Source organism: Oryctolagus cuniculus, chromosome 5 (assembly GCF_051225735.1).
Source record: "Oryctolagus cuniculus isolate XC-2025 breed Fujian yellow rabbit chromosome 5, ASM5122573v1, whole genome shotgun sequence".
Taxonomy (NCBI): domain Eukaryota; kingdom Metazoa; phylum Chordata; class Mammalia; order Lagomorpha; family Leporidae; genus Oryctolagus; species Oryctolagus cuniculus.
In genome coordinates this window covers 144,456,830-144,477,686 of record NC_142871.1, presented here as the reverse complement: position 1 = coordinate 144,477,686, position 20,857 = coordinate 144,456,830, and the positions used below count along the sequence as shown (strand labels likewise).

The window sequence follows — 20,857 nt, the reverse complement described above, 5'->3', positions numbered from 1 at the left end:
CTATTCAATTACACCCAAATGTGAGTGCTGGGACTGTCCCTGCCACATCATCACTGTCTCTGTGTGTCAATGCCCCCACCACCCTCTGTTGGAAGAAGGGCTTATGAGTATCCCAAACTCTTATCAAGCAGAGAAGAGCAATGACCATTCTAATATTTCAGCAACAAACAATTAAACTATTATAATGAAGCTGTCAAAGACAAGATGAGCAGCTGACATGGTTTCCTTTATGGGGTGGTGTGTGGCATGCCCTAGAATGTCAACAAATGGGTTTGCAGACATTGGGTCAACTTCAACATGAGTTCCTGGTACTGTTCTCCCTAGTTAGCAATTCTGATGCTGACCCTGCTGTCCTGTATTGCCTTTCCAAGTTAAGCCTCTGACTCTCATCCTATCTCCTCTAGGGCCAAGCCAATTCTTCACCATGTCATGCTCCTGCTCCACAGTCCTAATGGTCTCCATGTTGTGGGTACTGAAGTGGCCTCCATTACACTTCATTTTCCTTTATCCTTTCTATATTTCTATCTATATGATCTAAACTCTGTTTTCTTATTTCTCCAGGACTCCCATTCAAATATTAAATATTTAGAGGGGCCAGAGCTGTGGCACAGTGGGCTAAGCCTCTGACTGTACCCATATGGGTACAGGTTCATGTCCCAGCTGCTCCTCCCTGCTATGTCCTCAGAAAGCAGTGAAAGATGGCTCTAGTGCTTGGGCCCCTGTATCCACATGGGAGACCCAGAAGAAGTTCCTGGCTCCTGGCTTCAGATTGGCTCAGTTCTGGCCAATTGTGGCCATTTGGGGAGTAAACCAGCAGATGGAAGACCTTTCTCTCTGTCTCTACCTCTACCTCTCAAATAAACAAAATCTTTAAAAAAAATTGTGTAGAATTTAGAATTTAAAAAAAGAATCATGAAACATGGACTGTTTTCTGCATTTTAAAATTTTGCTTTCAAAATCTGCTTCTCATACAGGGACAAGTGTTGTGGCATGGCATGGGCACCTAGTGTTGTCCCAGCTGCTCCTCTTCTAATTCAGCTTCCTATGAATGGTCTGGGAAAAGCGACAAAGGATGACCTGTGTTTGCACTCCTGCCACCTATGTGGGAGACCCAGCTGGAGCGCCTAGTTCTTGACTTCTGCCTGGCCTAGAGCTGGCTATTGAGGCCATCTGGAGAATGAAGCAGTAGATGGAAAATCTGTCTGTCTGTCTGTCTGTCTGTCTCTCTCTCTCTCTAAATTTCAAATAAATAAATAAATCTAAGCTAGGAAGATAAAGTCATACAGGCACAAGGATGCTGGGGAAAAAGCACAAGGAATGATATTTTTATAAGACAATTAGTGTAATGATAAGGAAAGTTCAGCATGCTAGGAGGCTGAGGGACCACATCACCAATCAGATCCCACAGGGCCTTGGAAACCTCAGTCTTCCTAGTGAGGGCAGCACAGAGCAACTAATGATGCTGAGCAGTGGTGCAGACTATTCAATCCTTCATTACAAAATAAACTTTATGTTACATGATTTTGCTCCACTGAAGGCTAATGTAAGTGATCTGGGAATATTGAAAATAGGCACAATGTTCAGGAATATTAAAGGTATCTTCAATTTAATGACATTTTCAGTTTAGGATGTTTGTGGGTGCATAATCCCATCATAAGTCAAGGATCTTCTGTGGTCCAGGTTGGAAAACTTAATGGCTTCCTGCATGTGGGGGATTAAGGAAGAAGAGGAGTCCTGATAATCTGATGTGAACAGTTGAATTTTCCATTCATATAAGTCAAGAAACACAAGAGGTTGAGGAGGTGGGGGAGAGGATGGGAGCCAATATAGTGACTAACTTGAGGCACATTGAATTTGGGCATTGATGTGGAGAAGTTAAATGAGGTAGTTGGATGTTCAGATCTGGGGCTCAGGCATGAAGTTTGGGCTGGAAATGGAGATTGGGAATTCACAAGAGTAAAGCTGATCATTAAAGCTATGGAAATGACAAAGAATATCTGAGATCATTTTTGAAAATAAGCAAACTGGCCGGCACCATGGCTCAATAGGCTAATTCTCCACCTGCGGTGCCGGCACTCCGGGTTCTAGTTCCGGTCGGGGTGCCAGATTCTGTCCCGATTGCTCCTCTTCCAGTCCAGCTCTCTGCTGTGGCCCAGGAAGGCAGTGGAGGATGGTGCAAGTGCTTGGGCCCTGCACCTGCATGGGAGACCAGGAGGAAGCACCTGGCTCCTGGCTTCGGATCGGCGCGGCATGCTGGCCGCAGCACACCAGCCATGGCAGCCATTTAGGGGGTGAATCAATGGAAAAGGAAGATCTTTCTCTCTGTCTCCCTCTCTCTCACTGTCTCACTCTGCCTGTCAAAAAGAAAGGAAGGAAGGAAGGAAGGAAGGAAGGAAGGAAGGAAGGAAGGGGGGAAGGGAGGGGAGGGGAGGGGAGGGGAGGGGAGGGGAGGGGAGGGGAGGGGAGGGGCAAACCAAAAAGGACCAAGTCAGGACTTCAAGAAATATTGATACTCCAATGACGGAGAGAGAAACAAGAGTCTGCTAGGGAAACTAAAACAGAACTGTTGGCAGAGAACCAGAAGGGCGGTATGTTACAGATAAAAAAGGAAAATATTTTAATTAAATGGGTGTGTTGGTCTGATTTTCATTACTACAACTAAATACCTAAGACAAGCTACTTAGAAAAAGAAGGGGGTTATTTTGGAGGTCCACAGTCCAGGATCAGGGAGGTGACATTCATTGGATCTCCCGTGAGTTTGGAGGTTGAGAGTGGTAGACATCATGGTGAGCCAAGAAGTAGGGAGTGCTAAGGCTGAACTCAGCTTTTATTATAACCAATGCTTTCATGACAACCCCAAGAGATGAGAGGCTGACCTTCTAAACACCATAATCAGAGTGCATCCCGCCTTGGTTGTACTATGAGCTTTGGGGCTTAAACTTGAAATGTCCGCATGAGTTCTGGAGCCATATCCTATTCAAACCATAGCAATGGGAGGGGGAAGTAGCAACAAATGTGTAGAGAGGTTGGTAGGGTAAGAATGGAAGAGTGTGTTTTGTGTCAATAGCCAGGCCACTGAGCAGTCTTAGAAGCCTAGGAGGGCAGAAACCAAAGGACAGTGCTTTGAAACCTAAAGAAAATGGAGTGAATATAGCCAACTGTTTCCAGAACTGGAACTGAGAGTGGGAGGTAAGAGCTGGGGGCAGCTACTGGATGTGAAGTTTATCGTGGATGTAGCAAATACTTAAAAATGCTATTGGGGTTTGAATAAACTAACGAGCATCTAGGTTAACATGTTCTCTCTATACTTTTCCTTTATTAAATATCCAAAGTAATTTGATTCATGAGTAAATTATGTGGAAAAGATAAAGGAAATTGCTTTTGCTTGAAATAGCCAAAATAAAAATGAAGTAAATGATTACAGTTCAAATCTCTTCTATTGGAACTTCTAGAATATTATCAATCCCTTCACCCTCTTTAAAAACACAAATCCTCCTGTGAGGTTGACCTAAGCTGCTGTGCCGCCCTCCAGTCTTCCTTGTCTTTCTGAAGTCTACTGAGTTGGCCCACAAACCCATAGTCTTTCATTTCTTCCTGAGTGGTTGATATTCCCTAAGTCTCCAGGATGCCCCTGCTGCTTCTATTTTTAGTCACTCTCAGTGGGTGGCTTATCAGACTATCCTTGCTTTTATTTCTTAACGAGTCTCTCAAATAACTTATTTTAGGAGTAGGAGAAGTTGGTGTTTGGCTTCTTTTATTATCTTTATATTCTTTGATTTCCTTGCAGAAACTTTTAAAATGTTGATCAAAATGACCAAGACTTATTTAGTCAAAATGGATAATACAATCTATAAATCTTATGTGAGCTTCTCATCATGACCCAGAGCAGATGAAAGTGTTCTCTGCTCTCACACTCTCTCCTTCGGGAAGCCCACCTTCCTCTCAGCACATCTTTGTTCCACAGGTGACAGGTGGTTATCTGATCTGTGGACCATGCGTAGATAGGGTCTCCATTATTATCTTAAAAATAGTAAAGCCTTGGAGCAGGTGTTTGGTGTAGTGGGCAAGCTACCGCTTGAGACTCCTGCATCCTGTGTCAGAGTGCCTAGATGCTAGTGCCAGTTCTACTTCCAATCAAGCTTTCTGCTAAAGCAATCTCTGGGAGGCAGCAGGTGTTGGCTCAAGTACTTCTGTCCCTGCCACCGACACTGGAGACCTGGATCAAGTTCCAGGCTCCTGGCTTCAGTCTGACCCCATCTGCTGCAGGCATTTGAGGGGTGAACCAGAGAATGGAATCTCTCTCTCTGCCCCACTCATCTCTCCGCTTTTTAAATAAATAAACACAATTTTGAAAGAAGTAATAAAACCTAAGGTCTTTCTTGAAGTTTTTAGGTAAATATAAATCCAAATAGTAGCTCTAGTTCTGATGATGGTAGGGTAGCTTATATTGGACTGATAATAATAAGTTATAAGATCTAGATAAGCAGCTATTTGAAGGTAGTTAAAAACCACCCCACATGGGCAGAAATGGAAGAGCACTCACTCCATTACTAGAGGATAAGACCTTCATTGAGGTATCTGTGGCCCTGAAAGAACTACCTGTTCTTCTTGGTATTAAGCAGCCAGAACTCAGGCAGGGAAGTATTTGTTTCCTTTGTGGTTTCTAAAAGTGTTTCTGTGATATTAGTATTATTCTTCTCCTTCAATAGAATTCAATAACAAAGTCATTTGGGCCTGCAGTTGTCTTTCTGAGCAGGTTTTCGACAATGAATTCAGTATCATTCACAGATATAAAGCAATTCATACCTTCCATTTCCTTTAGTTTCAGTTTTTGTAAATTGTATTTATAAAGGAATTCATCCCTTTAATGTAAGCTGCCAAATATTAGCATAAAGGTATTCACATTGTCCTCTTATTATCCTTTTAATATTTGTAAGATTGCATTTGTAGGATTGATCTTTGTAACTTGGAGTCCTAGCCAAGACAATGATGTGAATAAAAGAAATACAATGAATTTAGATGGGAAGAAACAGAAGGGAGGGAGTACACAAAGCATGGAGAAACTCGATTGCAATGCTGTGTTCACTATCTTGGTTGTTGTGATGTTCTCATGGGTCTATGCATATGCAAAATTTCTCAAGTTATATACACTGAATGTATTCAGCTTATTGTAAGAAGACTTTCTATTAGTAAAACATTAGAAAAATATACAAAGATTGGAGAAAGAGAAGTAAAATGATCTCTACTTGCAGATTACATGATGTTTTACATAGAAAATGCCAAAGAATCTCCCAAACAACTATGAGAATCAGTAAATTTAGTAATGGTACAGCATAGGATACAGGATCAAAGTGTGTAAATCAGCTGCATTTCTATAAACTAAAAGCAAAGAGAATGAAACTCTAACTATTCACTTAGAACAGAATTTCAAAACCATAAAATACTAAGGAATGAAGTTAATAAAAAGATGTCCAGGATCTGCACAATGTAAACTATAAAACATTCCAAAGAAAAATTAACAACCTAAATAAGTGGGAATAAAGACCATGCTCATGGATAAGAATACTCACCATTCTTAAGGTACCAATTGTCCTAAATGTGACTGCAAATTCAGTGCACTCTCAATCAAAATATCAGCAGGCATTATTTAGGAACTGAAGAGTTCATTATGCAACAATAATTCTGTAAATTTGAAGGGAATGCAAAAAGTATAGATTTGACAAAATAATTTTGAAAACAAGAAAGAGCTAAGTTGAAAGGCTCGCACTACATTATTCAAAAGATTCACAATGAAGTTCTGCAATGAGGGAATGGGAGACTAGTGTAGAGATAGACCAATGTGTCCATGGAACATGCAACAGACTCCACTCATAAATCCACATATGTATGCTAAGTTGATTTGCAACAAATAGGTCAGGAGAAGTCAATGGAAAAAAGACACAGGTTTTTTTCCTCAAAAAATAATTCTAGAACAACTGAACAAATGCATGGGGAAAATTAATTAACTTTCTTTCTTTTTTTTTTTTTTTTTTTTTTTGACAGGCAGAGTTAAACAGTGAGAGAGAGAGAGACAGAGAAAGTTATAGACAGTGAGAGAGAGAAAGGTCTTCCTTCCATTGGTTCACTCCCCTAATGGCCGCTACAGCTGGCACTGCGCCGATCCGAAGCCAGGAGCCGGGTACTTCCTCCCAGTCTCCCATGCGGGTGCAGGGATCCAAGCACTTGGGCCATCCTCCACTGCCTTCCCAGGCCACAATAGAAAGCTGTACTGGAAGAGAAGCAACCAGGACTAAGTACCCAGCGCCCCAACCAGGACTAGAATCCCAGGGTGCCAGCACCTCAGGCGGAGGATTAGCCAAGTGAGCCTCGGCACCGGCCATCTTTCTCTTCTCTTCTTCTTCTTCTTCTTTTTTTTTTTTTTAAAGATTTTTAAAATCTATTTGAAAGGCAGAGTTACAGAGAGGCAGAGAAAGAGAGAGAGGTCTTCCATCCACTGGTTCACTGCCCAAATGGCCACAATGACTGGAGCCAGACCAATTCAAAGCCATGAGCCAGAAGCTTCTTCCAGGTCTCCCACACAGGCACAGGGACCTAAGGACTTGGGCCATCTTCTACTGCTTTCCCAGGCCATTAGCAGAGAGCTGGATTGGAAGCGAAGCAGCCAGAATTCAATCAGCATCCATATGGGATGCTGACACTGCAGGCGGCAGCTTTTACTGGCTACACTACAGCACTGGCCCCGAAAATTAACTTTCAATCCCACTTGATACCTCACAAAAATTAATTTGAGGTGGACCACAGGTCTGTACTTAAAAGTTATAGAGATTTAAAAAATAGAAGAGCATCTTTGTGACCTTGGGATAGGCAAGTTTCCTAGAAAGCACACAAACACACTAAGACTAATAGAAAAAAAATATAATGTTAGATTTCACAAAAAAATGTTGAAAGCCACTGATAAGAAAATGAATCAGCAAGCTGCAGATTAAGAAGAAATGTTTCCAGTCCCTTTGCCTGACAAATATACGATACAGAATATGCAAATCAAAGACCAGGGTAATGATCAGACCAACAGGTTCTGGGAAAACAGACTAAATTTAGATTGAAATAGGCACCCATGAAAGTCCTTTGGAACCCTGAGGTCAGCCCTAGGCTTTAGGGAGAGCTTGCTGGGCAAGAATAAACTTTCTCCAGTCCAGACCTCTCAGTCCACGATTGCAACACTCTTTGTTCCATTTATTCACCAAAATATGGTTATTAAAATCTTCCCGGAGAACTTGTGTAAGCCAGCTTGTAACACTGTATTTTCATGCAACATCCAGTTTAGCTAAACCCTCTGATTTTGCAACTACAGAAAAACCCTGGAGGATTTGGGAAACTGCTCCAGAATTTTTCTGACAATCCTGTGTGTGGGCGGTAATCAGGCCTGTGGTTATTTTAATTCAATAAAGGATAATTATAGAAAGTTATCGGAGACTCTGAGACTCACAGAAGGAAACATTTAACAGTTTCTTTTCTCAGGAAGCCATGCTTCAGAGCACTGGTTGGTGAGTTTACTTGGATGTTTTACTTCTGCCTGCTCGAATTTCTGCCCTTGAGTCTACAGATCTCTGAGATGAAAGTGGAACACGCTGCGGTGAACGACGAGGGTAATTTTAATGCTGTAAGTGAACATCTTAGCTAATCAAGCATTGTGCTCTGGTGAAAAGCGTTTAAATTCCAAAATCCTAATCAAAGTATCAGAAAGCCCTTAGCGTTCCTACCACAGCCAAAAGAACACTGCTTCCCCCCAGATCATAAAAGTAATATCTGCATACTGTAGAGAATTTGTAACACATTAAGAATCCCTGTTTTATTTTTACTTATTTATTTATTTTCAAAGATTTACTTATGTGAAAAGCAGACTCTCTCTCTCTCTCTCTCTCTCTCTCACACACACACACACAGACAGACAGAGACAGAGAGAAAGTATGATATTCTGTCCACTGGTTCACTCTCCAAATGGCTGCAACAGTCAGGGTTGGGCCAGGCTGAAGCCAGGAATTTCACCTGGGTCTCCCACATGGCTGGCAGGGTCCCAAGCACTTGGGTCATCATCTGCTGACTTTCCAGGCACATTAGCAGGGAGCTGGATCTGAAGCAGGGCAGCCAGGGCTCAAACCAGCACTCCAGTAAGGGATGCAGGTGCCCCAAGTGGCTGATTAACCTGTCGCACCACAGCACCCACCTCTCTGCTTTATTTCTAAAGCACTACAAAAGCAGAAGAAAAATTTGCTTGTATCTCCATATTCACTTTTTCTTAGTCCCACCTTTATAGTTTAGGATCATTTTATCTCTTTTTTTTTCTTCTAACATGGTACATAAGTATTTCTTTATACGTAAAAGTCTCTATAGATGATTCTTTTTTCTTAACTATCCATATTGGTGGATATTCAAGTTGTTTCCAGTTTTTCTTTCTTTATACAATGATGAATATGGCTGCAATGAAATCTTGGTGTTAATATTTTATCTGTTTCAGAATATATTTTTAGAATTCTGCTCAGAAGTCATGTTACTGTGTTAATGGATATGAAAATGTTCAGGATCTCCATGTTCCATCAGACTGTTTCCTCAACCTACTGAACAATTCACCACTTTGTGAGTGTCCTAAGATTACATTTTCCATCATCCCTTTGGTAGCACCTGGCATTCTCAATTTGGAATTTTTGCCCATTCAGTTGGTGAAAAATACTTTCTTTTTTAGTTTATTCTCTTTTTTTTATGGTTTTCCTATTTTTTATTTAGTAAATATAAATTTCCAAAGTACAGTTTATGGATTACAATGGCTCCCCCCCATAATTTCCCTCCCACTCGCACCCCTCCCATCTCCCGCTCCCTCTCCCATTCCATTCACATCAAGATTCATTTTCAATTATCTTTATATACAGAAGATCGATTCAGTATATATTAAGTAAAGACTTCATCAGTTTGCACCCACACAGAAACACAGAGTGTAAAATATTGTTTCAGTACTAGTTATACCATTAATTCACATTAGACAACACATTAAGGACAGATCCCACAAGAGAAGTAAGTACACAGTGACTCCTGTTGTTGACTTGACAATTTGACACTCTTGTTTATGGCATCAGTAATCTCCCTAGGCTCTAGTTATGAGTTGCCAAGGCTATGGAAGCCTTTTGAGTTCGCTGGCTTCGATCTTATTCAGACAGGGTCATAGTCAAAGTGGAAGTTCTCTCCTCCCTTCAGAGAAAGGTACCTCCTTCTTTGATGGCCCCGTTCTTTCCACTGGGATCTCACTTGCAGAGATCTTTCATTTAGGTTTGGTGTTGTTTGTTTGTTTGTTTGTTTTTTTTTTTTTTTTTTTTTTTTTTTTTTTTTTTTTTTTTTGCCAGAGTATCTTGGCTTTCCATGCCTGAAATACTCTCATGGGCTCTTCAGCCAGATACGAATGCCTTAAGGGCTGATTCTGAGGCCAGAGTGCTATTTAGGACATCTGCCATTCTATGAGGCTGCTGTGTATCCTGCTTCCCATGTTGGATCGTTATTACCCTTTTTTATTATATATTTATTAGTTTATTCTCTTTAAAAAGATTTATTTACTGATTTGAAAGTTACAGCAAGAGAGGGAGACACAGAGAAAGAGAGAGGAGAGAGATGTCCAATCCTCTGGGTCATCCCCCAAATGGCCAGGCCAAAGTCAGGAGACCCTTCTCAATAGTCCATGGGGGTTCAGGGACCCAAGCACTTGAAGTGTCCTCCACTGCTTTCTCAGGTGCATTAGCAGGGAGCTGGATTGGAAGTGGAGCAGCGAGAATCGAACCAGCGCTGTAGACGGCAGCATAACCCGCTGTGCCACAGCGCCAGCCCCTTAATTTATTCTTCATAAAATAGTAACTTCGGTTAATTTAAATTTCTTTTATAGGCCCATTTCCCAACTTGGTATATATTTAGTCTGAGTTAAAAAGCAAGAAACAAAAAGAGAAGCTTTCCTGCAGTTGTCAGTTGATCTGCTGGGGCTGTTGTGGGGAGTGATAGATGCAAGAAGCTGCTTTTAGTTCCTTTCATCAGAAACTTGTACAAGGCCAGTCCCAAGCATTCCCATGGCAAGGCTGGAGCACTGCCAATCTTCTAAAACTATCATAATGGCCTGAAAGGCATCCTGACGTCCTTGACCTGGCCTCAGCTCCACTTCACTTCTTGTGAAGTTACCAACTTGCTTATTATCGCCTTGGCAAGGTCAGAAGACCTGGCACTCTGTATTCCCATGGGTAGGCTCCTTCTCTCTGTATCTTTTGGGCAGGCAGCCAGGCCATGCTTGAGCATCCAAATCTTGGAGTTTCGGAAACACCAGTTTCTTCCTTCCTGGAAAACTTTGATTCTTTCAGATCTCTGGAGTGCAAGAAAAATAACCCCGAAGTGGAATAGGGCACGCTGGCTTATGTGACTTAATCAGCAGCAGCCATTTGGCAAGGGGATATTCTTGGGTTATCGAAAGGATCGCACTAGGAAGAATAAGACGGAAGAAGCTTAGAAAAGTAGATGGATAGAGAGCCAGAATCACAGGGACTGAGACACACACACATGCTGAGAAATAGATTGTGCCTGTGTGTCTCAGTGAGTGGTGGGGGAAGAGGGAGAGGGAGGGGGAGGGGACGAGGAGGTGGGGGAGAGTAATATTAAACAGGGGCTTAACTTCCAAATATGCAGTGCTGCTGTGCTGTAGTACATCTTTGCCTGCAAGGCTGCTGGAGACTCATTTCGGCACGTGGTAAGGATGGCGGAATTTGCATGGTCTCCTGGCCAGGAGTCTGTCCCCTTGTAGATGACAACTGCAGACATGTAGTTACTTCTAGATGACAGGACCCCAGGCATCCAATTACTGAGCTGATTATTCTATTAGATGAGTCTAGAATAAGTAACTAGCAGAATAGAACTCCAAAGCAAGGAGTAACATCCACAGATAATGACAAGACAGTGTTTACAGTCGTTAGATAACTGGAAGGCCTCAGGGGATCCCAAGAAACAGTGAATAATTAGTAATGAGGCATTAGGCTGTTACAGACAATGAGAGAGAGAGTGAGAGAGCAGAGGAAGCCTTCCAGGTTGTTCTTTGGTGGAATGCCTCCCTCAGGTCCTCCACGGAGGAGGTCCTGCCTGCCAGCCTCTTCAGATTTCAAGCTGAGACATCTGGTATAACAGGACCCCCGGGAAGAAAATCACTTCTGTGACTGCTGCTAAGTCCGTGGGTTGCTGGCTGTGGAAGAGCAGGTGGACAGCATACCCTGTGAAAGTGCCGACAGCCCTCCCTCAAGGGAAACTCCTGCAAAATGGTGCAGTGGCTTTGGAGCAGACACAGAAAACAAGCTCTTCTGGGATGCCATCATCAGTTGTTCACAGTTGGAGATAGGACCAGGGCCCGAAGGTCCTCACACCCAACAGAAGGCAGACAGCTAAGTATGGGAACCGCCCTCCATTCTTCCAACATCCCAGTAACCCCCATAAAAAGAGACCATGCAAGATCTTTGCACAACCTTTGTTTGCTGCTGTTGAGTGGAGTTAACCTAACTCAGGTGAAGGCAACATGCCCATAGCTCCTATTAAAAATCCAACATGTGGTTTGAGCCCATCTTTTTATGGTCCTTGACATTTTCTGGTTCCTGCCTTGTTCAGCAGGTGGAGCTCTGTAACTATGCAGGAAATGACATATTGAGGCCAGAAATTTTGAAAAATTTTTATCTGGAACAGATGAGACTTCAAAAAAGCTAAACACCATGAACTGTGATGGTAGAACTGTTCTTGTGGGATTTTCTTAGAAGAACATGTTTCTGGATGTGCTGTTTCTGATGTGTGCAAATGCAGAATGAGTTCCTGGTAAACGTTTTCCCTATTACTACGTCTGGTATTCTTTGTGATTATTCCAGGTCAATTTAGGTTGATTTGGGGAGTTGGATTTATTGATGTTATTAGAACCATGGCACTGGGATCATTACTATTTTTTAAGTGAGAAATGGGAAATTCACTGTTGAACATACAGTGATCATCTCTCTTCATTTGTATTGCTCCCCCTCTTTGCGGAGGAACGACACAGGACCCTGCGCTGTTCTTTTGTCTGCTCGGCCCTTCCCAGGTTTGCTGCTGGTTCTTCCCGGGTTGGCTACCGACCCTTCCATCTCCGAGGAAGGGCGGTGCCCCCTGCCACTTTCCCCACTTCCGCGGGGGAGCGGCACACCGCCGGCCAGCTCTCTTGGGGGCTGCTCAGATGTTCCTCAGGTGTTCTTCGTGCATGTTGTCTCTCCTCCTTTATAGTCCTCTTCCACCAATCCCAACTCTGCTACCCACACGCCGAGTACGCTGCTCTCCTCCAATCAGGAGCGGGATCAGCTCCTGCAGGTCATCACTCAAGTTGGCGAGAGGCAGCTGCGTAGAAGCTGTTTACTCCTCTCCCAGCGCCATATTGTGGGAGAGCAGATGCATAGAGTAAGTCTTAATTCCAGTAACTTAGTCTAGTTCGAGTTGCTCCCCACACATTTGTTCATTAGATCCCAAGGTGCTAACTCCACTAAATTCCAAGCACTTTCTTTTATTGCTTAGTTATTTAATTTCTAAAATTTAGTTGAAAGGCAGAGAAACACACACACAGAAATGGAGTCCGAGACAAAAAACACACAAAGAGAGAGAGAGAGAGATCTTCTACCTGCTGGTTCACTCCACAGGTGGCTACAACAGCCAGGTCTGGGCCAGGCCAAAGCCAAGAGGCAGCTCCATCTGGGTCTCCCATGTGGGTGACAGGGAACTCAAGTCCTTGAGCATCATCTGATGCCCCCAGGATGTGTATTATCAATGAGCTGAATTGAAATAGAGATAGAATTTGAATTCAGTGCTCCTATACGGGATTGGAGTGTCCCAAACAGTGGCTTACCTGCAGTGCCACAATGCCTATTCCAGATTTCTGCAACTTTTATCTGTTTCCTCAAGTTTGTTTCTCAAAGTAACATAAAAATATTTTTCTTTCTTAAAAAGGTAATTTTTCCCCAAGTATGGCATACTAAATATAAGTTATGATGAAAGTGTTTGTGATTAGTTAAAAATGTCAATAACCAATCTGTTGAAGAGGATTAGATTTCCCTATTATCTTTCCTTTTGCTTCTACTTCAAATGATGAAAATTCTGATGAATGATGAAAACATACTTGAATTTCACAAGACTTTAGTATCCAAACACTGTTCTGTTCATAGAGTCTAAACTTAGTTGATGTTAATTAGTGAATGGATGAGTGAATAGATAGATAGATAGATGGAGGGAGGGAGAGAGGGAGAGAAGGGGAGGGATAGACAAAACGGTGGAGGAAAGAAGAGAGAGCAAGGGACCAGTGCTGTGGCACACTGACTTAATCTTCCCCCTGCAATGCCGGCATCCCATATGGGCACCAGTTCTAGTCCCACCTGCTCCTCTTCCAATCCAGCTCTCTGCTATGGCCTAGGAAAGCAGTAGAGGATGGCCCAAGTCCTTGGGCCCCTGCATCCATGTGGGAGACTGTGGGGAGCAACCCGGACTAGACTAAGTTACTGGAATTAAGACTTATTCTATGCATCTGCTCTCCCACAATATAGCGCTGGGAGAGGAGAAACAGCTTCTACCCAGCTGCCTTTCACCAACTTGACAAGCTGCAGGACCTGCTCCTGATTGGAGGAGAGCAGCGTACTCGGCGTGTGGGCAGCTGAGTTGGGATTGGCGGAAGAGGACTATAAGGGAGGAGAGAGACAACATGCACCAGGAACATCTAAGGGGAACATCTATCTGAAGGAACATCTGAGCAGCCCCCGAGAGAGCCGGCCGGCGGTGTGCCGCTCCCCTGCGGAAGTGGGGAATGTGGCAGGGGGAACCGCCCTTCCACGGAGGTGGAAGGGACGGTAGCCAACCCAGGAAGAACCAGCAGCAAACCCGGGGAGGGCCGAGCAGACAAAAGAACAGCGCAGGGTCCTGTGTCGTTCCTCCACGAAGATGGGGAGCGACAGGAGACCCGGAAGAAGCTCCTAGCTTCTGGCTTTGGATCAGCGCATCTCCGGCTGTTGCAGACATTTGGGGAGTGAATCAGCAGAAGGAAGACCTTTCTCTGTCTCTCCCTCTGTAACTCTTCCTCTCAAATAAATACATTTTAAAAAATCTTTTTTAAAAAAAGGGAATATCAGATAGGAAAGTCTCAGCCTGCACCTGCTATCCCTTTTACTGAAAAAGAAGAAGGAGGAGGAGGAGGAGGAGAAGAAGAGAGACTAAGAAGGGTAGATGGATGGAATCCCGTTTTGGTAATTCTTGCTGAAATTTGTCTACAATACAAGACTATTATTGATGCTTCCAGAGAAGTACACAATAATATTTTTTATGGAGCTTACTAACAAAAGCTAGCAAAAATAAATGCTTCACCTCTGTCCATAACTTAGAAGATACTGTAGCATATTTTATCTCTAAAGTTTTTAGATGTCTAAAATCAAGAGTAATAATAGACAAATAGTACAGTAACATTTTTATTTTCTTCAGCATAGCAGAAATAAGAAAAAATTTTAGAGGTGGGTGCTTAGCCTAGGGTAAGGAAAAGTACAACTGAATGTCTACCTCTGGTTCCAGTTTTGTGCCAGTGCAGACCCTGGAGGACAGTGGTGATGAGTCAAGTAATTGGGTTCCTGCCAGCCACATGGAGATCCTGAATTTACATCCCAGCTCCCAGGTTCAGCTTGGCCCGGTTCCAGCTATTGTAGGCATTTTGGGAATGAACTAGCAGATGGGAGCGTTCTCTCTTTCTCTTTCTCTCCCTGATTCTCAAATAACAACAGAAAAAGAGATTTTAGAACTGACATAAATTGATTGTTCTGAATTTGAGACTTGTCTGCAAAATATTTGCCAAGAGTTGAGTAAAATTAGACTAATAAATTATGGCATTTGTTCAGTTTTAACAAATATTAATTGAAAATCTACTATGTGCCAGAAAGTATACTAGGCATTGGGAGAGCAAAAACGAGTACACACATTTCTGCTTCTGAGAATCCTACAGTCACATGGGAGAAGGTGACATAAGAACAGGTGATTTTGGTACATTATAGCAAAGTGATATAATTACCACTAATAAGGATTAATTTATTTATCCAGCAGAGTCTCTGGAACTCTGGAGGGGCTCAATAAATGAATGAATGGAACACTGAGCTGAACAAAATTTCTCAAAGGAGATGATACCTAGAATATCAATGGCAACGGCAATATGACTAAATTCGGTGAGAGTTTATTATGGGCACTTTTAAAATGCTAATTCATGTCATCATCACAAAACCTCTCTGAGATAGATAGACCATCTCCATTATACTGAAGCTAATGCAAGATGAAAATTGGTTAGAAAATTTCCCAAGATCACCCAGCTAATAAGAACAAAGATTCAAACCCTACAGCCTCCCAAAATATATATGAGCTTTCTAAACACATCATGAGCAAAGGTAAAAGAGACACCCATGCTTTCTGAGATCTATTAGGAGCTTGGATTTTATGTTTTAGAAGACCAGAACCCACTGAATTGTTTGATCAGAGAAGTTATCTGGTTAGATTTCTGTTTTAGCTGAGCCCTTCCAGTTGCTGGGTGGAAGCTAGGTGTGAGCTCTGGGGGTCAGATCAGAGAGGAGCTGAAAGATAAAGAAGAGTTCACCATAGGAAAGATGTGAAGGTGAGCAAAAGGCTTCAGGCACTGGGAAGAACAGAGGTGGAGGCTGGAAGATGAGAGAACTCAGCATTTGCAAGGAACTTCAAGAACTTCAACCTGGTCATAGCATAACCCCCAAGGCAAAAAGAGATAAGGGGAATGAGAAATGATGTGGAAGAAGTAAATGAGGACCAAGTTGAGGAGTATGGATTTTAGCAAGATCACTAAGAGTTTCTAAGATGAGACGACTAAGTATATGTTTTAGAAAGACCCCTCTGTTAGGTGGAAAACAGACTGAAAACTGAAAGACTGCTCGAAAGGCAATGAGTTTGGAGGCCCTCGACACAAGCTAAACAGAGATGACAATCTGAATTAGGGGTAGCATATTTAGGAGGTGGAATCTACAGGACTTAGTGGGGAGGAGATAGTAAGAGAAAGAAAGAGGCAGTGTCACTGGAGGTCGTGGTTTGTCTGGAACATTCCTTGGCATACTGGAGTAATTGCTATTAACACTTCCTTTTACTCCCGGGGTTCAGCATTTTGTATGGTAAATGCTATTGTGACTCTACTGAGGAGGGTGAGATGGCTCACCTGGTGTTGACTTGAGCAGCCAAGCATATGCCAGCCACCACGATCAGGACTGAAGGAGAGACGACAGGCACCAGGGAAAGGTGGTGAGGATAAATTCTGGACACGTTGAGTTTCAGTGCCTAAGGTTAGAGAACAATGGATAGAGACATAGTGTTAAGAGTCACCTGCGTGAAACCAATGGTGCTGAATCCAGGGAAAGCCTGTGAGCTGCTGTCATAGACAAGGCAGTGCTCTGAGACATTTTGCCTCGAAGACCAGGTGGGTAATAGACACTTGGAAAAAATCAACTCGTCAAACATTTTCTGGGTGTCTGCAATGGAGTGGATGGATTTTTTTTCTAGCACAGGACTGGTTAATGGGAAACTTCTAGGTAGGCCAAAGCGTAATTGGTGGAACTGGGACTGCCAAGGGTGCCCCAGGCCGTAGGTTGTGCTACCCACAGAAGAATGTGAGACTCGGCTCCCATTGCGGTGGAGGAGCTTATTGTCTAGTGAGATACAATGAAATATACAGCCAACTATTGCCTACTTGGTGCAATACAACTAACACAGAAGAAATAATTACATGTATGTGGGGCCTTCAAAAGTTGGTGGAAATGCATGTTATGAAAAAACTATGCATGGATTTCAATACTTTTTGCACCCAAATACGCTTATCTTTTGATTTTCATTTTCACACAAACTTTCCAAAGTCCCCTCACATCTATGCTAAGTTGGTGCAAACACAGGTGCATTGGAATTCCCAAATAGTGACAGCCACTTGCTTGCTTGGCATTGCATGTTCCTGGGATGTTTTGGGGGACAGAGCCCTAATCTTCTCCATGCGTCCCTGCCACCCCTTCCCCTGCCAGGCCCAGTCTTGCCTCATCTCCAGAGAGCTCAGACATCACGGCATCAACATCATTTTTGCAACTAAGGGAGATAGGGAAGAGACACAGAAAGCTTCAGAGGGAGTGGGTACTGCACCTTGACATGGAGGAATTGGCATTCCAGGCTCAGCAACATGAAGGGTAGCGAGCAGAAAGAGTGGGCTGAAAATGAGGCTGGTATCTGTGTGAAGCATTAAGGAAACTGTAAACAGCTGATGGTTCATAGTCTGCTTGCAGCACTCTTCCTGCCTTACTTAGTGTGCTACCGTTTATCTGTAGGAGTTGTGCAATTGTCAGCACTTCCAGGAAGGTGTCTGTGATTGCTTTGGGCAGTCAAGTCATCCTCTCTGTGTGCCTCTAAGGCACTACTTATACCTCTCCCCATAGCATCCATCATATTGCTCTGAATTTGTATACAGGTCTGGTTCCTCCATTAGGCAATGGTTTTGAGGGGGACATAAACTATGCTTCTTTGCTCTACCTTGCTAGACTCCAAATACAGTGCTACACCAGTAGAAGAGTCTTGATTGATGTTAGCAGTTAAAAGATTGAAGTGACAGATATGGTCAGACTTAGCTCTCCTACCAAACAGGTTTGCTCACTGCCCCTGAAGCGATCTTCTGCCCTGTGCACATCAGCAACCCCGTTGATACAGCACTGCCCTGTCTCTTAACTCCTCCCCTGAACTCCTGTGCAATCTTCAGGCACTGCTTAAGGTCTGTAGCATCTGTTCAATTCCCTTGCCTGCAATCTTTGGTTCATCAGAACTCAGTCTCATACTTACAGAAACCTGTTTTATAGATGAAAAATATAAACCCCCAACTAGTTGGAGGTGTTGCTGTAAGACACCCAAACTTGGACCACTTGCCCAACATGCAGAAAGCCATCACTGACACTGGGGTGATGGCGGAAAGTAGGTACTTATTGCAAGAAACCAGCCAGCTGTTGCTTAATTCCTGGGCTTCCCAGGGAGTTAGGGATGTAGGTTCTTATAGATTGAAATTGGGGCTGAGAGGTGTGTCATCAGCTCATGTCCAAGTTCATCGTTGGTCATTGGTGCTCATGACCTTCCTTTGATTGGTCAGTGATGCTATGCTCTTTAGGAAATTTATGATGGCCAGGTGGATTCCAATTGGTCTGAGAATTACATGAAGGTGGTTACTACATTCTACCTGGACCTGGCATTCCCCTACACAAACCAGCCCACAACAGCACTGGCCAGCAGATTCTTATCTGTTGGAGAAGCAAATGACTCTTTGAGTGTGGTGATTAGAACCTTGTAGGAACAGCTGGATCACTCCCTCAAGTCAGTGAATTTGTTTTGATAAAGGGCAGGTGAGGACACCTTGGGCTGAGACAGACATAAGGCTGGGTCCTGCCTTTACATTATGGGGGTTCAGTCTCAGGGTGGCAATTTAACTCAATGAAGCTGCCTTCCCACTGACCAGGCAAAGATGGACCCAGTAGATCAACACAAGACAGCAACACAGAGGTCTTCTCTGTGCAGTAGCAGTCCAGCTCCCTGGGCTCTGGTTGGGTTTCAGTGTGATCATGCATCAAGCATCTGCCGCTCAGCCTTTGCTTGCTACATTCCGCTCTGTGATTACATTGGGAAAACCTCTGCCTGAGGGGGATAGACTGACATCCTTTTTCCAGATATCACTGACCCTCTTGCTTTGACTCAGCCAAACATAAATACTGCCACGTTTTCATTAGCATCTTCTTAGCAGAGCATTGGATTGGGCAAACTCCCCCAAAAAGTGCCAAAGGCTGTCCTACCTGGGGTTAAACTAAAAGGAATCAGCATTTACCGTGTTCCCTGAGGACCTTGCATATCTCTTAAAGGGGCTGGGAACTCCTTGAAAAAGAGGAAACCACTCACCTTTGAAGCGGTGGCTGCTTGCTTCTATTTTCCCCATTTTGGCAAACTACTTGAGAAATGAAGTCGTTCAGTTTCAGATGCTGTGACTGTGCCAAGATTATCCCCACTTAGCATCACCTCACAGTGTTTAAAGCTGTGAGTGAGGCGTGGCAGAGGCCTTTGTCTTTTAATTACACTTGTTTCTAATTGACATGATTAAAATGTGGTGGAGGCCTTCCCAAGGTCAGAAGAAGAAAAAGGGAGGCCTCTGGCCTGGGAATGAGATGTGGTTGTTACCTACTTGCCTATGAATGCTTCAACGGAGTCCCTATCTGCTCATAAGTAACCATTTCAGGTTCTGCTTGTTAGTACTGATCAATGATATTAACCCTTGCCAGACTGCAGTGTGTGCGTAAAGAAAAGCATCTTAAGTAACTACGTGTACATGCACAATATTGAATCAATCCTGCGGCCGCCATGTAACATCAGAATATCCAATCAAAGGTATGCAGGTAACCATATAAGAGAGAAAGAGGCTAAAACCATGTATAAGAAAATAACCCTCTTTGTTCAGGGCTCAGGATTTTGGATAAAAAATTCCACCTGGGCCTTAACTGGCATAATAGAAGACTACTTCCTGTTAAAAGGCCTTGGTGTCAGGGCCGGCGCTGTGGCATAGTGGGTAAGGCTGCCACCTGCAGTGCCTGCATCCCATATGGGTGCCAGTTCAAGTCCCTGCTGCTCCACTTCCAATCCAGCTCTCTGCTATGGCCTGGGAAAGCAGTAGAAGATGGCCCAAGTCCTTGAAACCCTGCATCTGCGTGGGAGACCCTGAAGGAGCTCCTGGCTCCAGGCTTCAGATTGGCCCAGTTCCAGCCATTTAGACCATCTGGGGAGTAAACCAGCAGATGGAAGACCTTTCTCTCTCTCTCTTTCTGCCTCCGCCTCTCTATAACTCTGCCTTTCAAATAAATAAATCATTTACAAACAAATGACAACAACAAAGAAAAGGTCTTTATGTCTTGTCTTGATACACAAATCCTGCTACATTTTTCTGGGGGCTCGTTCTGGACCAGATGGTGGGTTTTCCACCTCTTTTGTCTCCAGAGGCGTGAGGCTCCTGGCATCAGCGGCAAAGTCCTTTGGCTCCAACAGACCAGTTGCTCTGGAGTGGGGGGGGGTTCTCCCCCAGTGTATAAGGACTCCAATCCTGGGAGCGCAATGGAACCCAATGGGCACAGGAACTAGCCTCAGGAGCACCACCCAGCAGAACAGGTAAGAACCTGAGTTCAATTGGTTTGGAGGACCTGCCACAGATGGCAGAAGGGGAGCCTGATCAACCCCCAGAGTTGCCCTAGGAATCTTGTAAGACACCAGAGTGGAATGCAAAGATGAAACCACAGCTCTCAGGTACTGGGTGGCAGGCGGGTGACTTTCCCCAGGGCTCCCAGCTCTGACCCAAAGAGCAGAGCTTGGCAAGGAGCCAGATGAATTGTGGGTGGCCTGAGAGCCACACTGGGGCCTGGGCCCTGTGGGAGCAGGGCATGAGCAGGGCAGGCTCTGCACATTCACAGAATCTGTAAAGCAAAACAAAACAGCTGCTTCCGGTGAGTGCCCCGATGTCATGGGCGCGGTGTGCAGGGACAGGTGTGAGGGCAGGTGAAGGAAGTGGGGAGGTAGATTATTCCATGCTTGGTGCTGCGTTTTCACAGATGCTCTCTTCATTGATTGCCGTGGCCTCCTGCATGGCATGCGGTAGGTCTTGCAGATCTGGAAGCCGGTGCCCAGACAGCCTTGGTGACGTACTGTTAGCAGAGATGGTGGAATAGGTTCTCGTCTCCATGCAAAAAGAGTTCTG

The 20,857-nt window shown here is 43.9% G+C and overlaps 1 protein-coding gene across 6 annotated transcripts in view; it reads right to left on the bottom strand.

Moving 5' to 3' along the window:
* Positions 1-19,351, bottom strand: part of LOC149126767 (uncharacterized) — a 37,082-nt gene extending 17,731 nt beyond the window's left edge. The window contains exons 1-4 of one of the 6 annotated variants that reach the window (XM_089334355.1): positions 19,021-19,338; positions 17,236-17,319; positions 16,271-16,389; positions 14,534-14,807 (exon numbers count right to left, since the gene is read on the bottom strand). In XM_089334355.1, the coding sequence (XP_089190481.1) occupies positions 14,745-14,807; positions 16,271-16,389; positions 17,236-17,319; positions 19,021-19,057 (303 nt within the window). In that variant the 5' untranslated portion in view covers positions 19,058-19,338 and the 3' untranslated portion in view covers positions 14,534-14,744. Of the gene's footprint in view, positions 1-14,533; positions 14,814-16,270; positions 16,390-17,235; positions 17,320-19,020 lie in introns of those variants that run through there. The other 5 variants (XM_089334354.1, XM_089334356.1, XR_016234727.1 and 2 more) reach the window with 5 other exon arrangements.
* Positions 19,352-20,857: the final 1,506 nt, after the last annotated feature.